Source organism: Hemitrygon akajei, chromosome 1 (assembly GCF_048418815.1).
Source record: "Hemitrygon akajei chromosome 1, sHemAka1.3, whole genome shotgun sequence".
Taxonomy (NCBI): Eukaryota; Metazoa; Chordata; class Chondrichthyes; order Myliobatiformes; family Dasyatidae; genus Hemitrygon; species Hemitrygon akajei.
This window is the reverse complement of record NC_133124.1, coordinates 13082182-13097413: the sequence shown is the minus strand read 5'-3', so window position 1 is coordinate 13097413 and position 15232 is coordinate 13082182. Positions and strand designations below refer to the sequence as shown.

At 43.6% G+C, this 15232-nt stretch overlaps 1 protein-coding gene across 10 annotated transcripts in view; it reads left to right on the top strand.

Annotated features, from left to right (window-relative positions):
• LOC140721728 (cAMP-regulated phosphoprotein 21-like) overlaps positions 1 to 15232 on the top strand; it is a 342335-nt gene that overhangs the window by 250299 nt on the left and 76804 nt on the right. For 7 of the 10 annotated variants that reach the window (XM_073036862.1, XM_073036911.1, XM_073036971.1 and 4 more), the window contains 3 exons: positions 2859 to 2896; positions 11867 to 11926; positions 12018 to 12238. In XM_073036862.1, coding sequence (XP_072892963.1) covers positions 2859 to 2896; positions 11867 to 11926; positions 12018 to 12238 — 319 coding nt within the window. The remainder of the gene's footprint in view (positions 1 to 2858; positions 2897 to 11866; positions 11927 to 12017; positions 12239 to 15232) is intronic. The other 3 variants (XM_073037093.1, XM_073036804.1, XM_073036685.1) reach the window with 1 other exon arrangement.

The window sequence follows — 15232 nt, the reverse complement described above, 5'->3', positions numbered from 1 at the left end:
GGGCCTGCACTGTGCTGTAGTGTTCTATGGTTCTATAGTATAATACATTGGCCATGATGGAATTGTAGAGTAGGGTAGATGGGCCAAATAGCCTAATTCTGCTCCTATGCTTTATGGTCTTATTGTCTAATAATTCCTTGAAAGTGGTGTGTCAGGTTGATAGGTGATAAGGAGAGGCTTTTGCACATGAGCCTTCATAAATCAGAATTTTGTGCACAGGAGTTGAGATGTTATGTTGTATAAGACTTTGGTGAGACCAAATTTGAAGTATTGTTTGCAGTTCCTGGCAGCTACCTACAGGAAAGACATCAATGAGATTGAAAGAGTACAGCTAAAATTTATGAGAAGGTTGCTGGGAGTTGATGTCCTGAGTTATATATAAAGCTTGGGTGCCTAACACTTTTGCACAGTACTATATCTGTCAATGTGGAGAGGAGAGCAAGTTTGTAAATCTGGTGGGAGCAAAGGATGTTGGGAATGGCGAGGGTGGAGCATTGCAGGAGGGGTGTGGGATAGGCGGCTGAGAAGGAGTGCCAGGGAAGGGGGGTGGCACGGGTGCAGATACACCAAGGCCTGAGACACGAGGCAAGGTCATTTGATTCCAAACCACTGGTTTATTGAGCATTATAGGATGTCTCTCTGGTGCTTCCCGCTCCCCCCCCTTCCTTCCCCTTTTCCCAACCATGATTCCCCTCTCCCTATCCCCTTCCCAATCTCAGTCAACAATAGAGACCTAAATCAGAATCTAATTTATCATATCTCTCATATGTCATGAATTTTGTTTTTTTTTTGCGGCAGCAGTACAGTACAATACAAAAAATTACTGCAGTACTGAGCAAAGGTCTTAGGCACCCTAGCTATATATAGATATGTGCCTAAGACTTTTGCACAGTACTGTAAAATGACTTGACATGGTCATTTAGCCAAGATTCCTGTTATTGTGTAACAGAAACAGGTCCTTTGGTAACCATGCAGTACATATCTGTACTCATCTCATTTACCAGACTGTGGTCCATGACCTGCTAAGCTTTGGTGATTTATACGCTCATCATAATGGCAGCATAGTATGTGTGACACGGCGGTATAGCAGTTAGTGTAACGCTATTAAAATGCCAATCTACTGCCCTCACAGTATGTTGTGTACAAAGCTAGGCAGGGAGCTGAACACCTTCTCAAAAATCACCCATGCCAGAAGCTTTCTTCAGGGTTTTTAACGAGAAAACATGTGAAAAGATATTGCTGTTTCAAGGCCAAATAAAGAGTAGATGGAGGTGGATGTCTTTCCACCATGTTTGCTCCAAGTCGGAATCTGAATTAACCCATGCAGGAAATGATGTAAAAAGCAGCTAACAAACAGGAAGTGCTATTTGCAGATAACGAACAGTGCCTCTAAAGGCAGAACAGCCAGCGATTGTGTTTCAATTCCCGCCGCTGTCTGTAAGGAGCTTGTATTTCTTCCCATGACCATATGGATTTCTTCCAGGTGCTGCAGTTTCCTCCCACATTCCTGAGAGATACTAGTTATGGACCAGTGGACTGGTGGACCACTCTTAGTCAGTCCTCTCCCCTTTGAGCTGTTTGGCATGGGCGGCCTTACTAAGGCCTCCAACCAGCATAGCTCTCCAGGTGATTGAGGCACGCAAGCCTCCAAACCACGACAAGGTTCTGGGGTTCAGCTCAGGGCTGGCAACCCTGACTGGTAAAACAAAACTGTTACAGAAACAGCAAAGGAAAATTCTTCTACATCTGAGTGTGACGATATTCCTGAGTCTCCACCCGGGATTTTCATGACTGACAGGAAACCGAGAGGAAGCTACTGACACATTGAAGGATGCCGTGCACGCCACCAGAGATAGGGGACCTTCATTGCTGCCCTAAACACCAGCGGCATGACAGGCAAAAGAAGAAGAAGTTATGGTTAGTACGTTGAGGACAAGCTACATCAGTGCTGAAGATGGTGATACTTACAGGCTGTCTCCAGCACAATCTCAGATTGTGTTGTTCGTTGACACAACTGATGCATTTCATTGTATACTTCCATGTACATATGATAAATAAAGCTAATCGTTTTTTTAAATTAAAAAAAACCTTTGATTGATTTTTTTTAATCAAAAAATGATTCTTCAATTTCATGAGAGCATTTGGCTCCACAGCCTTCCCAGGCAGTGTGTTCCAGATCACAACAACCCTTTGGGTGAAAATATTCTTCCTCAGATTCTCCTAAACTTCATACTCCTCGTCTTAATTGCACACCTCCTGATCTTAGGCACCACCATAGTGGGGAATAGTTTCTGATTATCCACCATATCTGGCTCCTCATTTTGCTTATACAGTATTTGAGTTTTCTTGAGAATTTTTATTGGTTGATTGAGCTAGGGCTTTTCTCTTTGGAGCAGAGGAGGATTTGACAGAGATATATAAGATGATAAGAGGCATTGATAGAGTGGACAGCCAGACAATTTCCCAGGGCAGCAATGGCTACTACGAGGGACATAATTATAAGGTTATTGGAGGAAAGTATAGGGGGGTGATGTCAGAGGCAGGTTTTTTTACAGAGAGTGGTGGGAGTGTGAAACACGCTGCCAGGAGCGGCGGTAGAGGCAGATACATAAAATTTAAGAGACTCTCAGAGAGGCACAAAGATGATAGAAAAATTGGAGGGCTATGTAGAAAGAAAGGGTTAGATTGATCTTGTGGTAGGTTAAAATGTTGATGCAGCATTGTGGGTCAAAGGGCCTGAACTGTGCTGTAGTCCATGTTCCATGTTCTTCAAATCTAACTTTGGATGACAAATGCAATGTGAAACTTCAGCTGCAAAGAGATAACATATTGATTTTTTTTACCGTTTTCCTTTACAGTTGACCTGTTCCCAGGACAGTCTATACGTGGAAAACGGGTAAGCAATTTTTTTTTTACTTTGAGTCATAAACAATCACTTGTATTTTGATTATCAGGAACCACACTCTACCATCGCTGTAGGACTTGTACGAGGCCAGGACAAAGCAATGGGCAGGAAAGATCATTGTGGTCACCATCCAAGCTGCCTTTCCCAAAAGCTCCCTTCTGGAAAGCACTATAGGGCTATTAAAACAAAATCTTCACCCAATCGTAGAAGTTTCTTTCCCCAGAGATTTAATCTGATCAACCATTCTGCTTAGCCCTCCCTGCCCCTTCTATCTGCTATCTCTATCACTGCACTTTTTATAATGCTGTTTACATTGAAAATATATGCTGCTATTTATGTATTTATCCACTTTTTTCTATATCTGTACTTCAACCTCATAACTTATTTTTGTATAAATGTTTATTCTTTATAATTTTTAAATAATATTGTTTTATATTGCACGTCGTACCCTGACCAACACACCACAGCAAATTCCTGATCCTTGTTGTTTACAGCACATAAGCTTTTCATCTCATTGAAGTTTCCAACAGTGATGAATATTTGAACTACTAACAATTTTTCAGAGGGAAGTGATGGTTTCACCTGGATTCCAATGCACCCAAATCGCTATTGGTCACAGCCACTTTATTTTCAATATCCATTCGAATGCAGCCAAGAAGTGTGTTTGGGATAACTGCCAGAAGCCTGAATTTCAACTTGTATCAGTGGAAGGGAATTCTTGGGTTCTTGGGGTAGGTAAACAGGTGGAATCCAGAGTAGGTAAACTTCAGCTCTTCTTGTGGCTCCCAAGTGAACACTTGCTGTTTGTGACTCACAATGGGAAGTATAAAGCACAGTACGTTATAGCACAGTACAAGCCCTTCAGCCCACAATATTGTACCTATACTGTGATCAATCCATCCCTTCCCTCTGACTTAGTTCTCCTTTTTTCTATCATCCATGTGCCTATCTAAGAAATTCTTAAATGTCCCTAATGTAGGCTGGAGATATGTCTCTACCAAAGGAGGTGGAAGGCATTTCTTCCCTCCGCTAGCCTTTTGGTCACCTTTGGGCAAAGTGTAGCACCTGCTTAGCCCCCGGATCACGGTCATATGAAGCTATAGAAGCAGGTGATGGATGGTCGAATGAGCAGCTGGTGCATATCACGTCCTGGTTATGCGACCACTGACACCAGGCAGACAATCTCTGAAGAGTATTGATAATGGCTGGGGTCAACCATCTTGTAGAGACTCTGCCCAGAAGGCCACAAAGGCAAACCTCTTATGTAGAAGAATTTGCCAAGAACAGTTATGGTCATGGAGTAAGGAGGAGTAAGTTCTCCTTCCCTCCAGAAGCCTGGAGGTCACCCTTGGGCAAGGTGTAAAGACCATGATTGTCCATATCATATGACATGGAACCTAACGAACGAATGTAAATGCCTCTACCACCACCCCAGACCATTGAAATCTCCACTCTCTGAGTAAAAATCCTGCCTCTAACATTCTCCCTATAATTTTCTCCTATCACCTTAAAAATGGTGATCAAGAAGAAAGGACATTTTACTTCAAAGTTAGACAATCCAGTGTTAAGTCAAGAAAGTTGTGGCACACCAGATGGAAGATGAGATACTTTTGCTTGAACTCGTGTTGCATCTCACCATAACAGCACGGGAATACACAGAGATTAGAATGCAAGCAGAATGGTGAGTTGAAATGGCAGTCAGCTGGAATTGCATAACGTGATCTCACAAACCATATTAGTCTTCCTCAGTGCAGAACACCAACAGACATCCATGCAGTGCCATGTGTTCAGAACTACATCAGCCACAAATTATACATGACATCTAAAACTTTGACAACCTTCTACAGATGTGTAGTGGAGAGTATTTTGGCTGGCTGCATCACCAATGTCCCTGAATGGAAAATCCTACAGAAAGTGGTGGATACAGCCCAGTTCATCAGGGAGAAAGCCCTCCCTACCACTGAGCACGTCAGGAAAGCAGCATTCTTCATCAGGGACCCTACCACCCAGGGCATGTTCTCTTCTTGCTGCTGCCATCAGGAAGAAGATACAGGAGCCTCAGGGTTCACAACAGCAGGCTCAGGAACAGTTATTACCCCTCAACCATCAGGCTCTTGAACCAAAGGAGATAACTTCACTTTTCCCCATCATTGAAATGTTCCCACAACCTATGGACTCATCTTCAAGGACTCTCCATCTCATGTTTTCCACATTTATTGCATATTTATTTATTTATTTGTTATTTTTTTCTTTTATTTGTATGTTATTGTTTGTTGTCTTCTGTACTCAGGTTAAACTCCCAAGTGAATGGTCTTTTATTGATTCCGTGTTGGTTATTATTCTATTATGCATTTATTGAGTATGCCCACAAGAAGATGAATCTCAGGGTTGACATATACGTACTTTGAATATAGTTTTAAAATCTTCTACCTTGGGACAAAGGCTGTAAACATTCCACCTTATCAATGTGCCCCATGGTTTTATAAATTGCTATAATCTCTCCCACACTCCAGGGAAAGATGGCCCAGCCTATTCTGCACCATTTCCAGCTTAAAGATATCTTTCCTGTAGCCAGGCAACCAAATCTGCACACATTAATTCTAAGTGTGATCTCATTAATATCATTTATAATTCAAGACTCAAGATTGTTTAATGTCATTTCCAATATACAAGTGTAAAGGAGAATAAAGTAACGGTTACTCCCGATCAGATGCCGCACAAAAAAACACAATAAGATAAAGGACACAATAAAAATATAATACAGAAGATAGCTTTTATAGATAAGATTGATTGTATGTCCATAAAGTGATGCTAGATACAGGAATATCTGTACATAAGGTGACAGACATGATAAAGTAGTGGTGTTTGGGGGGTGTGGAGGGGTGGGTTAGTGAGTGGAGGTGTTGATCAGCTTTATTATTTAGGGAAGGTAACTGTTTTTGAGTCTGGTGGTCCTGGCGTGGACGCTCTGTAGTCTCCTCCCTAATGGGAGTGGGACAAACAGTCCATGAGCAGGGTGGGTGGGACTCTTCATGATGTTACTTGCCTTTTTCCAGCACCTTTCAATACGTATGCCTTTGATGGCGGGTAGGTTGGTGTGGGTGATGCGTTGGTCAGTTAAGACTACCCGTTGTAGAGCCTTCCTGTCCGCCGCAGAGTAGTTTCCGTACCATGCAGTGGTGGAGTGCTGATGTCCAAACTCACAGCCCTGAGCGATGAAGGGAAATGTTCCTTCTACAGTGCCCTGTATGTCTGCGTTGCCTCTCTCAGAGAGGTATGTACCTGTTCCCCCAGGTCTTAATTCTATGGGTAGCGCAGTGGTTAGCGTGATGCCATTCCAGCTCAGTGCATCAGAGTTTCAGAGTTCAGTTCCGGTATCATCTGTAAAGAGTCTTTGTACATCCTCCACATGGAAGGTATCGGCTTTCCCTGGGTGCTTCAGTTCCCTCACACAGTCCAAAGATGCACTGGCTTGTTTGTTTGGTCATTATAAATAGTCCCGTGATTAGGTTAGGGTTAAATCGGGGTTGCTGGGGCAGAGTGGTTCAAATGGCCAGAAGGCCCTATTACATGCTTTATAGCTAAATAAATAGATGCACACAAACAACACTCTCCAGGGCCCTACCCCTTACCGCGTGAATGCTGCCCTTAATTAACTGAGCAAAATGCAATATCTCACTCTTGTCCGACTTAAATTCCATTTGCTGTTCCTTGGTCCATTTCCCCCTTCATCTGCTTCTTGTTGTAGTCTGTAATAACCTCTTCATTGTCCACTTCACCACCAAGCTAGTGAAAAATGCACTGCAGACACACGGAATTCTGCAGATGATGGAAATCTTGAGCATCTCTTGGACCGACCCTTCATTAGGACTGGAAATGAAGGGAGCAGAAGCCAGAGTAAGAGGGTGGGGAAGGGGAAAGAATATAAACTCGATGATAAGTAAGACAAGGTGAGGGAGAAGGTGGATGGAGGGGGGGGGGGGAGACAGGAAAAGTGCCGGGAGGAAGATCAGTGGTGAGGAACCCCTCTGTAAAGCGGAGGGTTGGGGGAGGGAAACGTGCTTAGTGGTAGGATCCCACTGCAGATGGCGGAAGATATGGAGAATGATGTGCAGGATACAGAGGCTGGTGGATTGATAGGTAAGGACAACGTGAACGCCATCCCTGTTATGATGGCAGGAGGACGGGACATGGGTACAAGTGTGGCAAATGGAGGTGATGCAGGTGAGAGCAACATCTAAATCTATGTTGGATCCACTTGTTAATAAATATCAGATAATATTTTATTATCATTATTATTATTATCATCTTGGGTCTACATGGAGCTAGACTGCTGTAAGTCAAATCTTTTATCACCGGTGGTGTCTCTGTGCTGAGAGTTCTTCTGAGTATATGAGGGATGATCAATGATTCAGGTCAAAACACTACCTCAGCACCCTCCATGAGTCAGGCTTGTCCTGAATTTGGAATAGATGTTGCTTAAACAACTCTCACATGTCAGATTAGCTTTATTTATCACATGTACATGGAAATATTGGGTGTCAGGGTGGAGAAACATCTCTACCAAAGGAGGTGTAAAGCACAACTTCCCTCTGCTAGACTGTAGGTCACCCTTGGACAAGGTGTAGCACCTGCTTAGCCCCCGATCAGGTTCACATAAAGCCATGGTCTCCCGTCTGGTCGTTTGAGCAGCTGGTACATATCATAAGTCCTGGTTGTGCGACCACTGATGCCAGGTAGACAACCTCTGAAGAGTATTGATAATGGCTGGGGTCAGCTGTCTTGTAAAGACACTGCCCAGAAGAAGGCACTGGCAAACCAATTCTGTAGAGAAATTTGCCAAGAACAATCATGGTCATGGAAAGAAGACCATGATTGTCTGCATCATACGACATGGCACATAATGATGAAGATGATGACATGGAAACATAGAGTGAAATGTGTCGTTTTGTGTCAGATCAGTGAGGATTGTGCTGGGCAAACGACAAGCGTTGCCATGCTTGTGCTGCCAACGTTCCGGCACTAACATAGTCAGGTCTGGGCTTGCACAATAACAGTTACTCCCAATGTTTTCTCCCTACCTAATAATGTTGTCATTTGACATTAGTCAATGAAAGCAAGCATGCAGGTACAGCAGGCAGTGAAGAAAGCTAATGGCATGCTGGCCTTTATAACAAGAGGAATTGAGTATAGGAGTAAAGAGGTCCTTCTGCAGCTGTACAGGGCCCTGGTGAGACCCCACCTGGAGTATTGTGTGCAGTTTTGGTCTCCAAATTTGAGGAAGGACATTCTTGTTATTGAGGGAGTGCAGCATAGGTGCACAAGGTTAATTCCTGGAATGGCGGGACTGTCATATGTTGAAAGATTGGAGCGACTGGGCTTGTATACACTGGAATTTAGAAGAATGAGAGGGGATCTGATTGAAACATATAAGATTATTAAGGGATTGGACACACTGGAGGCAGGAAGCATATTCCCGCTGATGGGTGAGTCCAGAACTAGAGGCCACAGTTTAAGAATAAGGGGTAGGCCATTTAGAACAGAGATGCGGAAAACCTTTTTCACCCAGCGAGTGGTGGATATGTGGAATGCTCTGCCCCAGAAGGCAGTGGAGGCCAAGTCTCTGGATGTATTCAAGAGAGAGTTAGATAGAGCTCTTATAGATAGCGGGGTCAAGGGATATGGGGAGAGGGCAGGAACGGGATACTGATTGTGTATGATCAGCCATGATCACAGTGAATGGCGGTGCTGGCTAGAAGGGCCGAATGGCCTACTCCTGCACCTATTGTCTATTGTCTATTGACGTTCCCCTCAGGCCCAGATTATTCTTCTTCATAAATATCTTAAAAATTATGGAGTTATAATCATTATTCTCAAAATGTCTCCCACTGAAATCCCAATCGCTAGCCCAGGTTCATTTCCCAATGCAAGGTATAATATGGACAATCTTCCTTCTTGGAGGTACCTAACAAAATCTGCCACACCTAAGCCTGCACCAAGTCAATACTGGGGAAATTAAAGTCGCCCAGTACAATAAACCTGTTGCTTTTAGATTTCCATAATCTATCTACATATCTGATCATCTGTCTCTCTTCTTCTTCTTCTTAAACCTATCACCCTTACTGGGACACAGGCTGTTGATAGCAGCTCGCCAGAGTCCTCTGTCCTAGGTCAGCCTTTCAAGCTGTCCGAAGGTGTAACCCATTATTCTTGGTGATCTTTCCTCTCCCAGGAATGAGCTCTTTGGAGCTTCTGCTGGTTTTTGTAGGACTGGGTTTTACGCAGTGGGGTTACTAACTCCATGCCCGGTACTCCTCCTTTCACAGTCGGACTTGTGACCATCCATGATAGAGCTCCAGAGGCTATAACATGACCGCCACAGGTTCAGACAATTGTATGAGCATTAGGTCCCATGCCTCCAGCTTCAGGGACAGTTATTACTCTTCAACCATCAGGCTCCTGAACCGGTATGGATAACTTCACTCACCTCAACATTGAACTGATTCCACAACCTACAGACTCAATTTCAACGACCCTACAACTCATGTACTCAATAGTTTTTTGCACAGTTTGTCTTCTTTTGCACATTGGTTGTTTGTCTGTCTTTGTGTGTAGTTTTTAATTGATTATATTGTGTTTCTTTATTCTACAATGAGTGTCCACAAGAAAATAAATCTCAGGGTGGTATATTGCGACATTTTTTTTTTGCAGTCATTCAGGAACATTCTGGAAAGTTGAGCTACTGGTCCGATACCTCCGTCAGCCAAGTCTCCGTAATGGCCCTAATATACCAATCCAGGCTCAAAGATTATCTGCCTTACTCTTAATATTCTTTGCATTGAAATTAACAGATCATTAATCCCACCTATTTGCTTAATATGGAACATGGAATGGTTCAGCACAGTAAGGCTCTTTGGCCCACAATATTGTGCTGACCCTTTAACCTACTCTATGGTCAATATAACCCTTCCCTCATACATACCTACTTAAGACCAACACCTCCTCTGGGGCATAGGCTACTGACATGAGCTCACCAACGTCCTCTGCTTGCTTCTGTCTTTCAAGTTGTCCTCAGGCGTAGCCTGTCTTATTGGCGTACCGTTCCTCTCCCAGTGATGAGGTCTATGGAACTTCTGTTGGTGTTTCTGTAGATCTGGGTTTTTACGGGATGGGGTTGCTAGCCCCAGGCCCAACCCTTCTCCTTTCGCAGCCGGGCTTGGGACCATCCATGGCGGAGTTCCCACATAGCCCTCCGTTGTTCTGTCATCCATGCACCTATCTATGAGACTTTTAAATGTCCTAATGTACTTGCCTCTACCATCACCCCTGCCAAGGCATTCAACGCACATATCACTCTCTGTACTTACCTCTGACATCCTCCCTATGCTCTTCTCCATCTATCCTTCTATAGATGTGTGGTAGAGAGTATATTGACTGGTTGCATCATAGCCTGGTATGGAAACACCAATTCCCTTGAATGGGAGATTCGAATTCAAGTTCAGGTTTAATTATCATCCAATCATATATGAATTTAGCCAATACTGACAAACATATGCACGCAGTACAGCCTGCCAATCCACCGATTGAATACTGGAGAGCAACATCAACAGGAGAGGCCAGCCCCAACTGAGCACAGACACCACGCTACGCTGCCTCTAGCGTCTCCTCTCCTGGACTGCAGCAGCAGACAAGCCCACGGCTTGAGGCCTAGTCCTCGCTGCAACCGAGGCCACGCGGCTCCCCCACTGTATGTCACTCCACCAAACAAGGGAACCAGGCCTGCGGCTTCTTACGTTATCAATGTTCAACAGGGTCCTGCAATTGCAATAGAAACGTCCAACGTAATCACCCGTGGTTACACCGCACGCTGCCTTCATGCACGAACTCTGATGCCTTTGATTCTTTCCTGCAGCAGGCAGCAACGCAGTCTGCACCCAGTCCAGCACCTCATTCAGCAAGCAGCTCACTGATTGGCTAGACCTGCAGTACCCGAAGTTCTTGGAGTCCAGCATCATCTTACAATTGTAAAAAAGACATTTAACAAAGAAAAAGAAATCGTTGGTTGACTCTAGAGAGGCTGCTGCATCCGAATGCACCACCATCGTACCAGAAGTCCTGCCTTATTACTGGATGTAGGATGTCAGAAAACCTACAAAAATAGTGGATACGGCCCATTCCATCCTGGGTAAAACCCTCCCCACTATTGAGCACATCTACGTAGAGAGTTGTCACAGGAAAGCAGCATCTATCATCAGGGATGCCCACCACCCAGATCATGCTCCCTTCTTGCTGCTGCCTTCAGGAAGAAGGAACAGGAGCCTCAGGACCTACACCACTAGTTCAGGAATAGCTAATACTCCTCAACCATCAGGCTCTTGAACCAAAGGCAATAACTTTACTTGCGTCATCATTGAAATGTTCCCACAACCTATGGACTCACTTTCATGGGCTCTTCATCTCACGTTCTTGATATTTATTATTGTTTATTTATTATTATTATTTCTTTCATTTGTATTTGCACAATTTGTTGTCTTTTGCACACTGGTTGAACATTCAAGCTGGTGCAGTCTTTCATTGATTCTGTTATGGTTATTATTCTATTATGGATTTATTGAGTATGCCCACAAGAAAATGAATTTCAGGGTTGTATATGGTGACATATATGTATTTCGATAATAAATTCACTTTGAAACATAATAAATTTTACTTTGAACGTTGAACCTAAAAATTATGCCTCCTCATATTAGCCACTTTGACCCTGGGAAAAAGTCTCTAGCTGTCTACTTGATCTATGTATGTCTGTTGTCATCATCTCTCTCCTTCACGTTAAATTTTCTGCTCCCATTTGATGTTATTGGTGACATGGTACAGAAATATGTGTAGCCTTTTGCTGGCTCAAAAGATATATTTGTATAATGCAAAGCAAGTTTTGTTTGAAGCAGAACTTTTTGTCTTCCCTAGCCGAATTCTGGATGATATCAGCACATTCAACGACACGCAGAAGAAGAGGCAACTGTTCAGGTTTGTGATTGGGTGAGTTAAATTAAAATTTCTATTAATTTGGAAGCAGCATTAATATTGACGGCAGTTTCTTTTCCTCGCTGGGTGATAGAGACGGAACAGGGAAAACGTCCAGTAGCCGGCAGAGCAGCACTGAGGCTGACGCAAAGTGGACTGACCAGCGACCCTGGAGTAGTACAGACTCTGACAGCTCCAACCGAAACCTGAAGCCTCCCGTAACAAAGACAGCAAGTATTGGCGGCATAACGGTGCTGACTCGTGGTGACAGCACAAGCAGTAACAGGAGTGTGGGCAAACTCTCTAAAACAGGTAGCTGGTATTCACCAGGTTCTGGAGTTAGCCTTGTTCCACTGCATTTCACGATGGCAAACGGGAAATAGCCCAAACAGCCTGAAGTGATTAATTATTTGTTTATTGAGATACAGCATGGAATAGGCCCTGCCAGTCCTTCAAAGGACACTGCCCACTGATTTTAATCCTAGCCTAACCATGGGGCGGTTTACAATGACCAACTAACCCACCAATTGGTATGTCCAGAGCACCTGGAGGAAACCCGTGCAGTCACACCGAGAACATACAAACTCCTTATAGGCAGGGGTGGGAATTGAACCCAGGTTGCTGATACTCTAAAGCATTGTGCTAACCACTACACTACCATGCCACCCGAATGTCTCAAAGGTGACAACAAACTGCGTTCAAATGGTTAATTGCATTATCAATTTTTAATTGTTTCCAATCAATACACAGACAAAATGCTGGAGGAACTCGGCAGGTCAGGATTGGAATAAACAATCAAAATTCTGGGCCGAGACCCTTCATCGGGGCTGAACAGGAAAGGGGCAGAGTCAAGAATAAGAAAGTGGGGAGGGGAAGGAGTACAAACGGGCAGGTGATAGGTAGACCATATGAGGGGGAAGATGGGTGGCTGGTAGAGGGGGTGTGAAGAAGGAAGCTAGGAAGGGAATAGGTGGAAAAGATAAAGGGCTGAAGAAGAAGGAAGCTGACAGGAGAGGAAAGTGGACCATGGGAGAAAGGGAAGGAGTTGGGGCATCGGGGGGGAGGTGATGGGCAGGTGAGGAAAGGAAAAGGGGTGGGAGGGAAGACAGAATAAGGAATAGGAAAAAAAGAGAGAGGGGGAGGGTTGAAATTACCATGTTAGAGAAATTGATGTTCATGCCATCAGGTTGGAGGCTATCCAGACAGAATATGAGTTGGAAGTAGAGGAGGCCGTGGACTGACATGTTGGAATGGGAATAGGCAATCAATCATGTTTCTGAATCATGCTGCTTAGCAATTGTAACAAAGGTATATTTTTCTTTGTCAACTTACAGATTTGATCCTCTCTGCCTTTTTAGTGAGCACAGATGCAAGGTGTGTGGCAGGAAGAATTAGGCCATAAGACCATAAAGCATCAGAGCAGAATTAGGCCATTCAGCCCATTAAGTCTGTTCCAGCATTCTATCATGGCTGATTTATTGCCTCTCTCAATCTCATTCTCCTGCCTTCTGCCCATAATCTTTAATGCCCTTACTAATCATGAAACTGTCAACCTCCACTTCAAGTATACCCATGACTTGGCCTCTACTATGTCTGTGGCAATGAATTCCACAGATTCACCACCATCTGGCTAAAGAAATTCCTCCTCATCTCTGTTCTAAATGGACGTCCTTCTATTCTGAGGCTGACCACTGGTCCTAGACTCCTCCACTATTGGAAACATTCTCTCCATGTCCACACTATCTAGGAATATTAATGGTTGATTGATCTAAGTGAGATCCCTCCCTCATTCTTCTGAACTTCAGTGAGTACAGACCCAGAACCATCAAACGCTTCTCATATGTTAACCCTTTCATTCTCAGGATCAAACTTGTGAAACTCCTCTGTATTGTCTCCTATGCCAACACACCCTTTCTTAGATAAAGTACCCAAATCGCTCACAATATTCCAAGTAAGGCCTCACCAATGTCTTAGAAAACCTCAGCATTACATTCTTGCTTTGATATTCCAGACTTCTTCAAATGCACGTTAAAATTACTTTTGTGTTCCTAACCACTGACTCAACATGCAAGTTAATTAAGGGAATCCTGCACATGGATTCCCAAGTCCCCTTGCACCTCAGATTTTTGAAAAATTTCCCTGTTTAGAAAGTAGTCTATGCCTTTATTTCTTCTACCAAAGTGCATGACCATACTCCTTCCTACACTATCTTCTATTCATTCTTCTTTGGCCATTCTCCTAATCTTTCTAAGTTCTTCTGCAGCCCTTCTGTTTCCTCAACACTACCTGCCCCTCCACCAGTCTTTGTATCATCCACAGATTTGGCCACAAAGCCATCTATTCCATTATCCAAACCATTGACATGTATTTTGAAAAGAAGCAGTCCCTACATCAACACTTATGGAACCCTACTGGTCACCGGCAGCCAACCAAAAAATCCCCCTTTATTTCCACTCTTTGCCTATTTTATCATCTGCCTCCAGGTACAGTACCCAGAAACCTCATCCTCAATAATAGACTCCAACATCATTCCATCCACTGAAGTCTGGCTAACTGGCCTATAATTTCCCGTCTTATGCCTCCCTCCCTTCTTAAATAGTGGAGTGACTCTAACAATATTCTACTCAACTAGAACCATTCAAGAATCTAGTGATTCTTGAAAGATCACTTTTAGTGCGGCCACAATCTCTTCAGCTATCTCTTTCAGAGCCCTGGTTGTAGTCCATCTGGTACAGGTGGCTTATCTACCTTCAGATCTTTCTTCTTCACGAGTACCTTTTCCCTAGAACTAACTACACTTGTTCCTGACACCTGACATGCTTGAATATCTGGCATGTGGGTGGTTTCTTCCACAAAGAAGCCTGACACAAAATACTTATGAGATCATCTGCCATTTCTTTGTCCCCCTTTACTATCTCTCCTGCATCATTTTCCAGTGGTCCGATATCCACTCTCTTTTACCTCTGATGTTAGCCATTTCCACCCTTGAACAACATCTCTGGCTATCCACCTGATCTATGCCTCTTATCATCATGTACTCTCGGTTGGAGAGTTTTTATAGATCTCTGCATTTGTAGAGCTGAAATTTTAATCTCAGAGAACATGCTCTGTTATCCTGGCAATATCCTGGTAAATTTCCTCTCCACCCTCTCTAAAGCTTCCGCATCCTTCATATAATGAATTGGGTAGAAAATAACAAATTCTTTTGCCACACAAGTTAATAGGGTGGTTAAGAAGGCATAGGGTGTTTTTGCCTTCATTAATTAGGGGATTGAGTTCAAGAGCTGTGAGGTAATGCTGCAGCTCTGT